We start from the raw sequence: 13,173 nt of genomic DNA, 5'->3' as shown, positions 1-13,173 counted from the left end.
ATGGCTGCTGCAGCAATTCAATTGGGAAATTTTCGACCATCCACCGTATAGACCGGACTTGGCCCCTTTAGATTTTCATCTCTTTACAAAACTTAAAGAGTTTTTGGCGGGAAAAAGATTTGACAGCGATGAAGAACTTAAAGAAGGCGTGACTACGTATTTCAATCGGCTGGCGGCGGAGGAATATGACGCTGGAATACAAAAACTCGTCACACGTTATGACAAATGCTTAAATTTGTTTGGAGATTATGTGGAGAAGTAGTTTTTAAAAGGTATGCTTTTTTCAATAAAAATGTTTATATTTGTTAATATTTACTTCTGTGTCTTTATTTCACAAACGGGTACTACTTTCCGGATGGCCCTCGTATTTTGTTATAATTATTCACCACATATTTGTAAATAATAACTGAATTTGAGTGATTTAGCGGAGATGTATATAAACTTTTACATTCAATTTGGTTTACACATTTACATATAAATATTATTTATGTTTGTTTAAATGAATAAAATACAGTTCATTTAGCTACAATGTATAAAAGGGTGTTCCCTAGTGCAAGCGGTAAATAAAGTTACCAGCTGGCAAGGAAGACTGTCCTCAGGAGCTAGCGGTAACCACAGTTACCGCATTCCCAAAATAGTGGAGAGTGATAATTTTAATGACTAATGAGTAATTTTCATATATTTTTATCATATTTCATCCAAAAGTAAGTAGAAATATATTTTAAAAATTTCAGCATATACTGAAGGGATTTTTAGCATCGAACGTGTTAAAGTATTATCTAGAATATATTTAGTAGGTTTCCCTTTTTAGGTGAATTTGAAATTCATACAAACCCACTCTTATCTATCACAGTTGTAGGAAAAGTCTATCTATATACAGTGACAAAAATTGCACAATATTAACAATGACAATACATTACAGCCATGAGATTCCAAGAACTCGTATATAGTCTAGTTCTTGCTACAATGTATGCTAAACTAAAACCTGACCAGTGACGTCTTCTTGGTGACTTGATAGTTAGGAAGAGGTAGATTGCATGCTAATGTATTCTTCCAAAGGCAGCACTCTGTATTGACTAATGGTGTCATAGAGCCAAGACACTTCTACCAGTGGAGCTTTATACATGTCTCTGCATTTTAAAAGTTCCTCTGTTAAACATACAAAGTAGGTTACTATATGTTATAAGTTAATATCCATACATAAAAACAGAAACTTTTTATTAACCCTTAGCACGCCGTAGACGGAATAATCCGCGATGTTTCTAGGTCTTATAACGCCAAAGACGAAATAATCCGCCGATCGATAAAAATATATTTAATTACTGTTTTTTAAGTTTATAAGCTCAATATATTAGCCACAATACTAAGTAATGTACTGGCTTGACCAAATAATCCAGTTGCAGCTGTCAGCTGGCCGCAGTAGGTAAGCAATAAATTGTTTTGTTGCTGGCAGCTGTTCTCCCACTCCCGTCTGTACGCTGATGACAATACTATCCGCCATTACCGACTATCAATGGAGTACGCATTGTGCCTTTGGGAAGTGTTCTTGCGTTGTCATTCCTTATACAAACAGTTGTAAAAAGTTATTGTTACCATGTTCTTGGTGTTATAATCAAGTTTTTATTGTTTCTTTTCTGTTGTGTAATTATGGCTTATCACCCAGACAATTCTGATTATGACAATTTTGTTGCTAAAGTTTTGAATGCTACGTTTTCTAGTGCTTATAATGATGTGGATGAAGATGATATTAGTGATATTCTTTTAAACAATTATACTGACAGTGACGATAATGAGGATGTTTTCATATTTTTCATCACATGTATGATTACTCTGTAACCTGAATTTGATTTTTATTTATATATTCCATTGTTATGAAAAAATATAATTATTTTAATGCAAGTATTACATTATTGTAAAATTTATTTTTTTGTGTGTGTTATTAGTCATTAGGAATGAATAAAAAAATTAGCTTTAAAGAATTTTCATTTTCATTTTTTCACTTTAAATGAGCATAATCTAAAAAAATGCTAAATTTAAATGGGCGTTCAAAGGGTTAATACAGGATTACTTATGGCGGGAAAATTTTCAGATCCTTCATTTTGATGTTACCAATAATTACAATTAATATATAACTTTACAGAGTGGTAAATTCTCGCCACTGATTCTCTATTCACCATCTACTACAATTAAAGTTATATTAATAATGTTTAACACGTTCACGACCATTTGTATCTCATCTTTCACAACTGCTGTTATATACATTCAATGCTATGCATTTCCTTATTGACTTTTTATTGTTTGCCTGTCTTGGTGGTTTGTTAAATTTCATCCCACGGGTTTAAATAAATATCTCAGACTATTGTGTATCTCGTTGGGTGCACGACTACCTAATTTTTAAGGTAAATTGTTTTTTTAGGTACTCCTTAGATTAAATGAAAAAAAATTTAAAACACATAATGAAATACTTGTTTTTGTACAACATTGTGAATCCTACATACCTTTCTCGTTATACTTTAGACGTTTGATATAAAAAACCAATTACGGTTTTTTTCCATTATTATTGAAAATTTGATGGCAAATAACAAAATCATCTTGTTGTGAACGTGTTAAATTATATGAATTTTCTTTTATTTTAAAAGTTAAAAAGCATATTTTAAAATATTAATTACAAGTAAATGAAATGGTATAAGTTACTAACGAGAGGAAATAAGTATTCTGTCCTAAGTAATTCCCGAATTAACCAACATACAATAGTGAAACTTACAATTATACTTTTTATTTAGTTAAATTTTAATAACTATGTTTCTAAATTATTTGGAAAAAGACATTAATGAGTCTCCCATAGTTTTAAAGAAATGTACTTTTTCACACAAGTATAATGTCTTATCTAATGTCAGATAAGAAGATCGCAGAGTTAAAAAAAAAATAAATCTAAACATGGTTTGTACATTGTTCCTTTCTATCGGTATGCACAAGCTCATCCTCAACTGCTGAACCCTTATGTAATAATCATGTTTTATCAGATTTTATTTCTTTTAGTGAGTCAGTTTTGTACCATGTCCTTGATGGCATGTATTGTTGTCTGTCAAATATGGCATTCACCAATGAGGAAGTTTTCTTGATGTTGATGGTGTTAGTTGAATGTCATTTGTGAAAGGTTTTACCAGGCCTGTAAGGGATGATAAGACATTAGACGTTTGGTTGCGGTTTAGCCCAATCCATGTGACTCATCTAGAAAAGTAGCTACCGATGCAGGAATTAGCTAATGGTCAGTACTCAGAATCTTCAAGAACAATAAAATGCATCTATACCGGATTTCACTATATCAAAAACTGCATAAGATGACTGCCTTCTAAGAAAGAATGTTTTTTGTATGTCTGTTATAAAATGCACGACAATGAATATTTTTTGCAAGGTTTTATGTTGCAACAAAAAATCCTTCCAGAGCAATGGAGAATTGAACCATCACAACAACATGAGGTTCTGGGGTTTTGAGAACCCGCACTGGATGCGAGTGGTACTAAAGGTACAGAACCCTCAATACTTGATATGGTATTATTGGTAACCAAATTGTGGTGGTCCCCCCCCCCCCCCAAAGAACACTTGGACGGAAATATGTGCAAAACATCCTCATTGAAAACTACTCTGGAGCGGGGTGACAAACTCTGGATGAGAAATATCATAAAAAAATGGATTGGTAGAGGTCGACCAGTCAACTATATGGATCACAATGCACCATCAATATGGAAGACCAAACAAGTAATATTGCACATCCTGACAGAATTTCAGGGAACTACAATGAATATAAAGCATCGTTACAAGATACTGCAATACATACGGCTTCCAGAATACATTGGGTTAAGAGTAATGTTGTCAAGATAATTAATAAGCTGACTATCCACATTACCTGCTTCACTATTCACTTCAACATATTTGCACAAAAGAATGACTCTGGTCATGCTCCTGGAGACTGCAGGGAACTGATGGAGATCTGTGACCAAAGTGCCTCCACATAATGTTATTATTTCCTGAAACAAAGCCGTAAAAAAATACTTTAAATGTAATACTTAAAAAATCTATTATGCTAGCCAGTACAATTGGCAAACAGAAAAAAGGTTACTTTTATAAAGGAGAGTTTTCAATAAGCTAAACCATTCCTTTTTGTCAAGCGTTTGATACTTCCAATGCTACAGTTTTGTTCTAGAAGAGTAGCCAGTCCAATCCTTTTTTTCAATTGTTTTAATTTGGACTAGAAAAATTTAATTTTGAGATATTGCAGTTGCATCTGTTTGTGTAAATTATATTTAGACGTATACATAAATTGAAGGAGATACCAAATAAGGCTTGTGTCTATTTTTCTATCAAAAAGATCCTTCCAAAGATTGGATTTATAGACGAAAATAGTGGAGGAATAGTCTTTTTATCATACTGGAAAAACTCATACTGTCATTTTAAATCCTAACTATAACAATAGCTCTAGATCTGATATTTCCTTCCCTGATGCTAATTTAACATATTCGTACCACAACAACAATTCTGATTGGTGACAGTCTAACTTTAAGACAACATGTCAATTTTTTGTTGGATAAGCTTAGTACACAAAATTCTGACATTTTTCCTGTCTTTAAAAGTAAGTAAAATCACTGTTATTAAAAACACAATATATTAATCAAATGTATAGCCTACTTGATATGTGGCACTGAATTGTAAAAATTAAGTAGTATATGTGTTTTAACTTGTGTACACTAGAAGAAAGTTCAATTTGATTGAATTTAAATACACAGTCTGTTCTGCCAAAGAGTGCTCCCTTTTATAGCTTGATAATTTAGCAAACCCACTATAATCATGATAACATACCAGTTTAATTATTTTACATCATCCTGGACCTAACATAACAGAGTAAAACAGAGACTGGACACTTGGTTGGTAGATCGACCAATCCACTCCATTCAAGAATTGTAAACGAATGTCAGATAATCTGTAGTAGTAATATATAATTTATCATTGTATCAATCAAATGTGATCAATCCATACACCAACTTAAGCTACTCTTAAAAGCAACTGGACAGAAATTCAGACAACACATAATATTGACTTATTCCACAATATATTTAAATATTCTCTAGATATTGCCTGTCTATATGTTACTTCTAATAAAAAACCGTAAACAAAGAAAGTATTTGTGGGATGAGAAAAGCAAGCTGTTATGGAAAGTATATAGAGTAGCAAATGAAAAGTACCTGCACTCTGGGTTGAGAGAAGACAAAGCAGAAGCAGCAAGAAAGGAAAAGGACTACAAACTAAAGCTCAAAAAACGACGTAAAGATAAAAATGTAGCTTTCATTGATTAGGCGGACAATTGTCCACCAAAATTAAAAACCGCAAAAGTCTACCGACAAAAACAGACCAACCACAAGGATGAGCAGCTACCGTCCCATATCTCTACTACCCATGTTCTCAAAAATATTAGAAAATATTGCCTTAACCAGACTGCACACCTAGAACAAAACAAACTACCAACATAGCTTTTTGAAAGGCAGATCAACTACTACATTACTAACACAGCTTATTGAAAATATAACTGACAAACTGGAAGAGGGCTATATGGTGACTAGCCTGTACTTCAGCAAAGCTTTTGACTACCTAAATCATGACTGCTTACTCTTAGACTAACGGGAACAGCACTAGCCTGGTTTGAAAGCTATTTAAGCAACAGACAACAAACAAATGGAGGGAAGTTAAATGTGTCTCTAATAATACTCTGGAAGAAAGCTCAATCAACTCTAACCCTAATGCAGAAAGGTGTGCTTCAAGGATCAGTGCTGGGCCTAATTCTCGCTACTAACAAACGACCTACTAGACTGATTTAAAGATGTCTGCCAGACTGTTGTTTGCGGATGACACTGTCATTACATTAACCCTCCCAGCGTTAGAAGTCGATTATTCGATGTCGAAGTACACCGCTGGGAGCGTCAGTCGTCGAATAATCGACGGGTAGACAGTAGTTTACAAAGACGCCGCTAGATGCGTTTTCTATCGCAACAAACGTCAAGTATCGTATATCGTTGTAAAGAGCAGATTACAAGCTTTCTGCCGTGTACTGTCCCAAGACAGCTATAATGTTTGGTGAGCTGTACGGCTTGTAGAAAAACAACGACGTGTTACTGACAGCTGTTCTTGCACAACAGGTTGCCGTAGCATTGTTTTGTCGTGGTCAGTTCGTGTTTATAGTTTGGTTATCTTTTGAAAATGAGTGACAATTTACGTTCTCAATCTAGTCCTATACGGAATATATTAGACGAAGTGATTTCTAGTGAAGATGAGAGCAATGGAAGCGACATTGATGTGGGAAATATTCCATCTGACCATTCACTAACAGATTTTTCATCGGAGGCAGGCGGTGAGGAATACGTTCCCGATTATGAAGACTTAGAAACATCTGACAAAGAAACTCCAGGTAATGAAGATGATATTTCTGATAATGGTAGTGTTGTCGGTGATAGGCCTGCAGGCCGTTTGAATCCATGGCTCAGAATTTATCCCCCAGAGCCAGAAAAGAACATTAGGCCTCAGTTCCAAGTCAGAAATCCTGGTATAAAAAATTGCCCTCCTCGTAATAGTAGGCCTATTGAGTATTTGAATTTGTTTCTAAACTGCAGCTTTTTGGCAATTACTAACTAGAGAAACTAATGCATATGCTGACAGAGCAATAGCTAAAAAAACGAAATGAGGGAAACCCTATCGAGAAATTCAAGGTGGACAAAATGGTCACCAGTCACAGTAGCTGAGATGAAAAAATTTATGGCATTGACCATAAATATGGGGATTGTTATAAAAAAAAAATGTGAAGCACTACTGGGATGTTAGGACATCTCAGGGCACACCATTTTTTTCCATGGTTATGAAATCAAGCAGATATTTTTCTAATAAGTGGTTTTTTGCATTTGTCATCAGCAGTGAACATTGAGATAGGTCAGCCCGGTTATGATCCCTGGCAAAAAGTAAGATACTTTCTTGACCATCTAAATTTAGCTTTTGCTAGGCACTTTGTACCTTTCCAAAGTGTTTGTATTGATGAAAGCCTAATTGGGATGAAGAATAGGTGCACCTTCATCCAGTATCTTCCTAACAAAAAAAACATAAACAATATGGGATCAAAAATTTGAGGCTTGCGATAGCTCAACAAACTATGTATTGCGTATTGAACTTTATAGTGGAACTGACTATCTAGCAGTTCACCGCAATGATATAAATGAACCCAGTCTTGTTCACCGAAAGAGTTGTGATGAATATTATGGATAAATGTGGACTCTTGGACAAGGGCTACCATTTGTTTACAGACCAGTTCTATACGAAAATTCCACTAGCAAATAGTCTGTTGTACAGAAAAACCTTTTTAACAGGTACCATAAATAAAAACTCTAAATTTTTACCCAAAGCTGTCAAGAATGCAGACCTGGAGCCCAGAGAAAACCATATATTTCAGGAAAGGAGATTTGCTGCTTGTCAAGTTCAAGCAGAGAGCTGGTAAAAAGCCTGTGTTTGCTCTGACAACTGCATGTTCATGCAGAGGATCAGCTGATAAGAAGCAAAAAAGGTCTGGAAGGGATGAAACCTCTTCTCATTCATAAATATTAATCAGGATATGGGAGGTGTGGATGTAAGCGATAAGTGTGTGTTTCACACTACTTGCAACCGCCAGACAACTAAGTACTGGAAGAAAATATTTTTCAATCTGTTTGATTTGGCTCTTTTCAACGCTTATGTTCTATACTCCCTAAACACTGACAAGCCCCATGGACAGGAGAAATTTTATTGTAAGCATTGTGGACACTCTTGCTGCCAGTGAAGAGCCGGGTGGTTGTAGGACCTGCTGGTGACGCTGGACCTGATCCTCCTCATCGACTGGAGCGTCTTCCTGGGGTCCAAATGAGGAAGTGTGTTGTTTGCAATAAAGGAAGATCCACCTTCTGGTGTCCAGGATGCAACTGTGGTGTGCATCCTAAGTGCTCCCACTTACAAAAACACTTTTGGAGGCCCATGAGAGGTGGAAAAAAGAGAAGGCGACGGGAGGGATGAGAGCAGTAGCAGTTCCTCTGACTGAGCAATATCAGGTCTTTTCTGAGATTGTACATAGTTTCGTTTTTTAGTTGTAATTATTCTAAAACTATATATAATAATCTAAGTGTTTATATTTTCTAACAGAAGACTAAGTTGTGGACAAAATGGCTATTTTGGATTTTTTAAAACTTTTTGGTTGTGTGTTTTTCTAGGGGGGGCGCAAAGTTAAAAAAAAAAAAAAAAAAAAAAAAAAAAATTTTACATTTTCAAGGCAAAAAAAAAATTATAAAATGCAAGGTAAGGACATTACATTTATTTTTTTATATAATCTCTATTCATTTTTAAATAAAATGATATATAACAATGCATGGTTTTGTTAGTAAATATGACAGCTGTATATTTTTAAAAAAACCCTTACAAATGGTAGAAAATGGCTGTAACGCCAAGAGGTGTTAGAGTGGACGCTTGGAGGGTTAACAGAAATATCAAATGAACAACTTGACGTCAATGCTTACATAGCCTCTAATATGACGAAACAATACCGTACTCAAATGACCTTGTGTTGAATGAGAACAAATCTTTGCAGATAATTTATAGCATTTGGAAATAGGAAATAGAGGCAGAGTACCTCGGAATAGTGATAGATGAGAACCTGAACTGGTGAACTCATATTGATCAACTTTGTAAAAAAACTCAGCTCAGGAACATATTATGTCATCAAGCAGACCAAACAAACAAGTGGGATTAAAAACAGCCAAAATTGCACATTTTTCACTTTTTGAATTCCATCTAAGGTAAGGCCTAGCAATATGGGGTGGAACAACAAGCTCAAATCTGGAGAGTGCTTGTAAACCGGAAAAGAGTGATTCGGTGCCCTGTAGCGTTAAACTACAAGATAGCTGTTGAGAATTAACAGGCACACAGTCTACACAAACATAACATCAGAAACGCAATAGATTTTTCACTGCCAACTCACCATTCTAGTTTTTACAAAGAGAAACCTAGCTACAAAGGAGCCTTGTTATACAAGAACATGCCTGGACACCTCAAGAAGGAAACTGGACGACAACGACTAAGGAGACAACTAAGAGCGTGGCTGAAAGACAAGACTCTTCTACTAAGTGAAAGAATTCCTAGAGAGTGTCCTTGACTAATAAAGACAACATAATATGAAGAATTTACAAACACTGACTACTATACTTTTATGTAACGTAAACATTTCTCCTTGACCTGTACAATAAAGAATCTGAATTTAATTTTATTAGTGGGGAAATTAAATAGCTCTTAGTTATACACTAAGATTCCATTTCAATTTTAATACGAGTAAAACAATCTTAACAATCAGAAGTAACAGTCTTATCTGTCTGCTACTATATGATATCTAGTTATTTTTAGTAACAGGATGAATTGCCAACCTCAATCTGATGCCTTTGTATTTCTTTGTCTATAGTGTTGTAAATATGAATTGCAAAATTTTGCAAAAGTTCTCTCTTTACATCTTCTTTGGCCCTCAAAACTCCGCACACGCCATTACGGTCAACTGCCAGGTAGTCTTCCTGAAAAATTACAATTCTGTAATTAGCTAATTAAATTATGCATTACTAAGGTCATACAGAGTTCTCACACAGACATTACAAAAGCTATATTAATATAAAGATCGTTGGTGGAAAATATCAGTGGAATGAATCTTAAAAGCAACGTATAAAAAATACTTAAAACTTGTTATTCGGCAGTACTTACCTATGTGATTCACTAATTTGCCAGACTTCAAATCAGAAATTGTTTCAGACCTTAGAAAGGTCGTTGGCAAGCCACCTTTAAAGGAGATACTGTTACAAAAAATAAAAAGTCACAAGAATAAGAATAAGAAGGGTCTAGGGACCAGCATACTTGATAAATTCTGGGAAGAAGCAAGTTCAAACTTATAGCTTCGGGAAGTAGGCATCACAGATACAGATATAGCCGTGCCGAGACCTTCATTAGGAACTTGGAGACCAGCTTGAAGAATTGTTAACACTCTTTAACCTATATGTGCCCATAGCTCCATTATTGAGGCAGTTCCATAGTTTCAGAGATGCCATTGGCTTTTAAAGTCCTCTAGGTCTTTATATGACTTAAATCATTTAATCATGAAATAATACAAGTTATAAGTATGCCACAACCACACCAAGTGACACGTAACAGGCTTCGATGAGTTTGCATGCAAAATTTTAAATCTATAGCTCATCTCATTCTTGAGATGTCCTGCAGACAGATAGAAGACAGACAATCATACAGAAAAGAAATTTTTACATCCACCAGCAGACAAAAGAGAAATTGTGTGAGGCTACTGAGCGATAGGCTTAAATGATGCTCAGCCAAATTCCATGGTTTGACATACACCATCATAGAGCTCATCATTATGTATTTAAAAATAAAAGTTTCCAAGCAAAATTTTAAATTTACAAATGAAATCTTTCTCAAGATTAATACAACATGACATATTCACATGTTTGTTCATTAAGTTAGGTTCCATAGCAATGTTAAAAGAAATAAATGTTCTGGTGAGCTTGGGAGGGTACTACAACATAAGAGTACGCTGAAGTAAAAACTTGTCACCGACCTTTTACATTGACTTTCCACTGTATTATTTTTTCTTCTTACTCTATGAATAAAATATATGAATATAATATGTGAATAAATATATCACATATTAAAATCTCATATGATTGTACTCAGTTTTGTTTCAAATTGATTTATTCTGCTGTTTTCCCATAAGACCAATGTAAAAATATTTGCTGGCACTCAGCCACATCCTATTGAGTGACATTCACTACCATGAAACTCACTGTTGCCAATAAGAAATGAAGCTTCATGCAAACTTTCAAGTCTATAGAACAGGTTGATTTCAAGATATGCAGAAAGACAGGCAGAAAGAGATGAAATTTATCTAGCCCCTTAAGTGACAGGCTTAACTAAAACTTAGTCAAAACTGGAAGTAATATTTGAAATCATCACTCGTGCTGTGTGTGATGTCGATTATCATCACGCCTGTGTCATAATCACAGCTGATTCTGTCTTTGCTAGACACAGTACACAGTCTTAACCATTAAATACTTTTCAAATCTATCTTTGAAAAAGCAATTTTCACTACAACCTTAAATGTTTATTTTGATCAACTCTTTGTACAATGTAAATTACAAGACAAGAAATAAAATATAGATACCCACCAGCGGTACTAGCCTCCGTGTCTTGATTACTTGTTCAATCCAGTCATACTTAATAATTTGTTTGTGCAAAGCCATAGCTAGAAGAAACTTGTGCGAATGCTGAGCATATCCTCCTGAGTTTGAAACAATAAGGTGAGAAATATGATTGCCCACCGTTTTGGAGAACGGAATATTTAGATTTGATAGTACGTAGCCGAGTACTTGGTTTTGATGAGGAGTTAATAGTGATGAAGAAAAACAGTAATTTTCACTTTCATCAGTTTCACTTTGTGAACTTTCGACTATTTCACTTTGATCACAATTTTTATTTTCAGTATTTTCCGTTCTAGTGGTAACTTTTTGTATATGTTCATGCTCCATGTTGGTGCTCTCTGTTACAGAATGTTGTTCAAAATTGTTTGAAACTGAATGAACTGGTTTCTCACTAAATTTTTCAGTGAGGTTTGTAGAATCCACTTTGTTTGATTCTTCAAGCATTTCACATTGATTCTGCTTTTTATGATTCCTAAAACAAAAACCATATTTTAAGTGCCTACCAGGTTGTATGCAACACTTATAATACATATAAATATAGTTTTTAGTCACCATATTTTTAACACTGTTGATAATGATGAAAAAGTCTTCCCCTATCACATCCCACTCAATTGTTTAATTTTATGGTAACAGATACATGTTCCTAACAATAATCTTTACATGGAAACTATAAAATAAAAGAACATTAAAACATAATTCAATGACACATACATTGTTTTACTTTGCCCTCGCCAACAAAATGTGGATCTTCAAAAATAGAATATCTATATTTAGAAAAAACAGCCCCCTTTTCCATCCAAACTGTTGACATGTAATTAATGATCCTGAAATGTTCCAAATACTCCCAATAATGAAAATAATATAGACTATTTAAAACTTAAAAATGAGTTTTAGCACTTACATTGAAAGACACCAAATGCATATGTATAATGTATACTACAGTAAAACAGTTAGGCACATATAAAGTTAACAGGGGGCAACTTCTAGAGATCAATTTTGGAAAGAGTAGAACACCCAATACTGACATTTATAATACTATTATTACTCTTTTCCTCATCATTTATGTTTGTATAGCCAACAAGGTTGTTACATATTATTCAAGATCAACATTATAGACTCACAGTGAATGTGTTTATACAAAAATATACTAAACTAAAAACAATCATAGCTTTAAACCTATTAATGCATAACTTTAATATTTTCAAATAGCAATGAGCAAATAGAAGGTATATTCATTTTTAAAGTTACCTTGAAATTTGTTGCCCCTTTTTTGACACTTATTAACCCTCCATCAGGCGCTTAAAATTAGAAAACACCATCAGGCGCTCACGGAGGTTTCCTCCAGGTTAGCGAATAATGGATATTATAGTCGTTTTTAAAATGTTTTTATTTGTTTAAATATTCATACTGATTTAATTACAATGTAATATATTCATTTTTAGAATTTAAATAAAAATTACTCTCTTATGTAATGAATTTTCCAAATAAGAATTTCGAAATTTAAAAAAATGTTATTGTATGATAACAACATGATTTATTTTTAAGGAATAATGCAATTAATTGTAAAAATGTTTAACCTTATGTAATAATATATGGAAATTAACTTAGTTTTTAAATTTCTTACAAAAAACAACTTACTTCAATTCTTGAAATACTATACAATTGTAACGTCAGTTATTATTCTAAAATCAAAATTTATTTATTACTAAACCATTTTTTTTAACACTACACAAAGTTTCAAAACATTTTCCTTTGGTTCTTATAACGACAATGTTCACTCCATAAAACAGTACTGAAATGTTCCCTAGCACACGGGTACTGTACTGACAAGTCTCTCGTCTTCATTCTCCATTTCACAAAATTCAAATAA

General features: G+C 33.9%; 1 protein-coding gene across 1 annotated transcript in view; it reads right to left on the bottom strand.

The window, feature by feature from the left end:
- Positions 1 to 391: 391 nt before the first annotated feature.
- Positions 392 to 13,173, bottom strand: part of LOC124356729 (breast cancer type 1 susceptibility protein homolog) — a 29,309-nt gene continuing 16,527 nt past the window's right edge. Inside the window, exons 7-10 of the mRNA XM_046807909.1 lie at positions 11,271 to 11,775; positions 9,477 to 9,617; positions 3,908 to 4,028; positions 392 to 1,149 (exon numbers count right to left, since the gene is read on the bottom strand). Of these exons, the coding sequence (XP_046663865.1) occupies positions 1,019 to 1,149; positions 3,908 to 4,028; positions 9,477 to 9,617; positions 11,271 to 11,775 (898 nt within the window). The 3' untranslated portion in view covers positions 392 to 1,018. The remainder of the gene's footprint in view (positions 1,150 to 3,907; positions 4,029 to 9,476; positions 9,618 to 11,270; positions 11,776 to 13,173) is intronic.

Source organism: Homalodisca vitripennis, chromosome 3 (assembly GCF_021130785.1).
Source record: "Homalodisca vitripennis isolate AUS2020 chromosome 3, UT_GWSS_2.1, whole genome shotgun sequence".
NCBI lineage: Eukaryota > Metazoa > Arthropoda > Insecta > Hemiptera > Cicadellidae > Homalodisca > Homalodisca vitripennis.
This window is presented reverse-complemented; position numbering and strand designations above follow the sequence as displayed.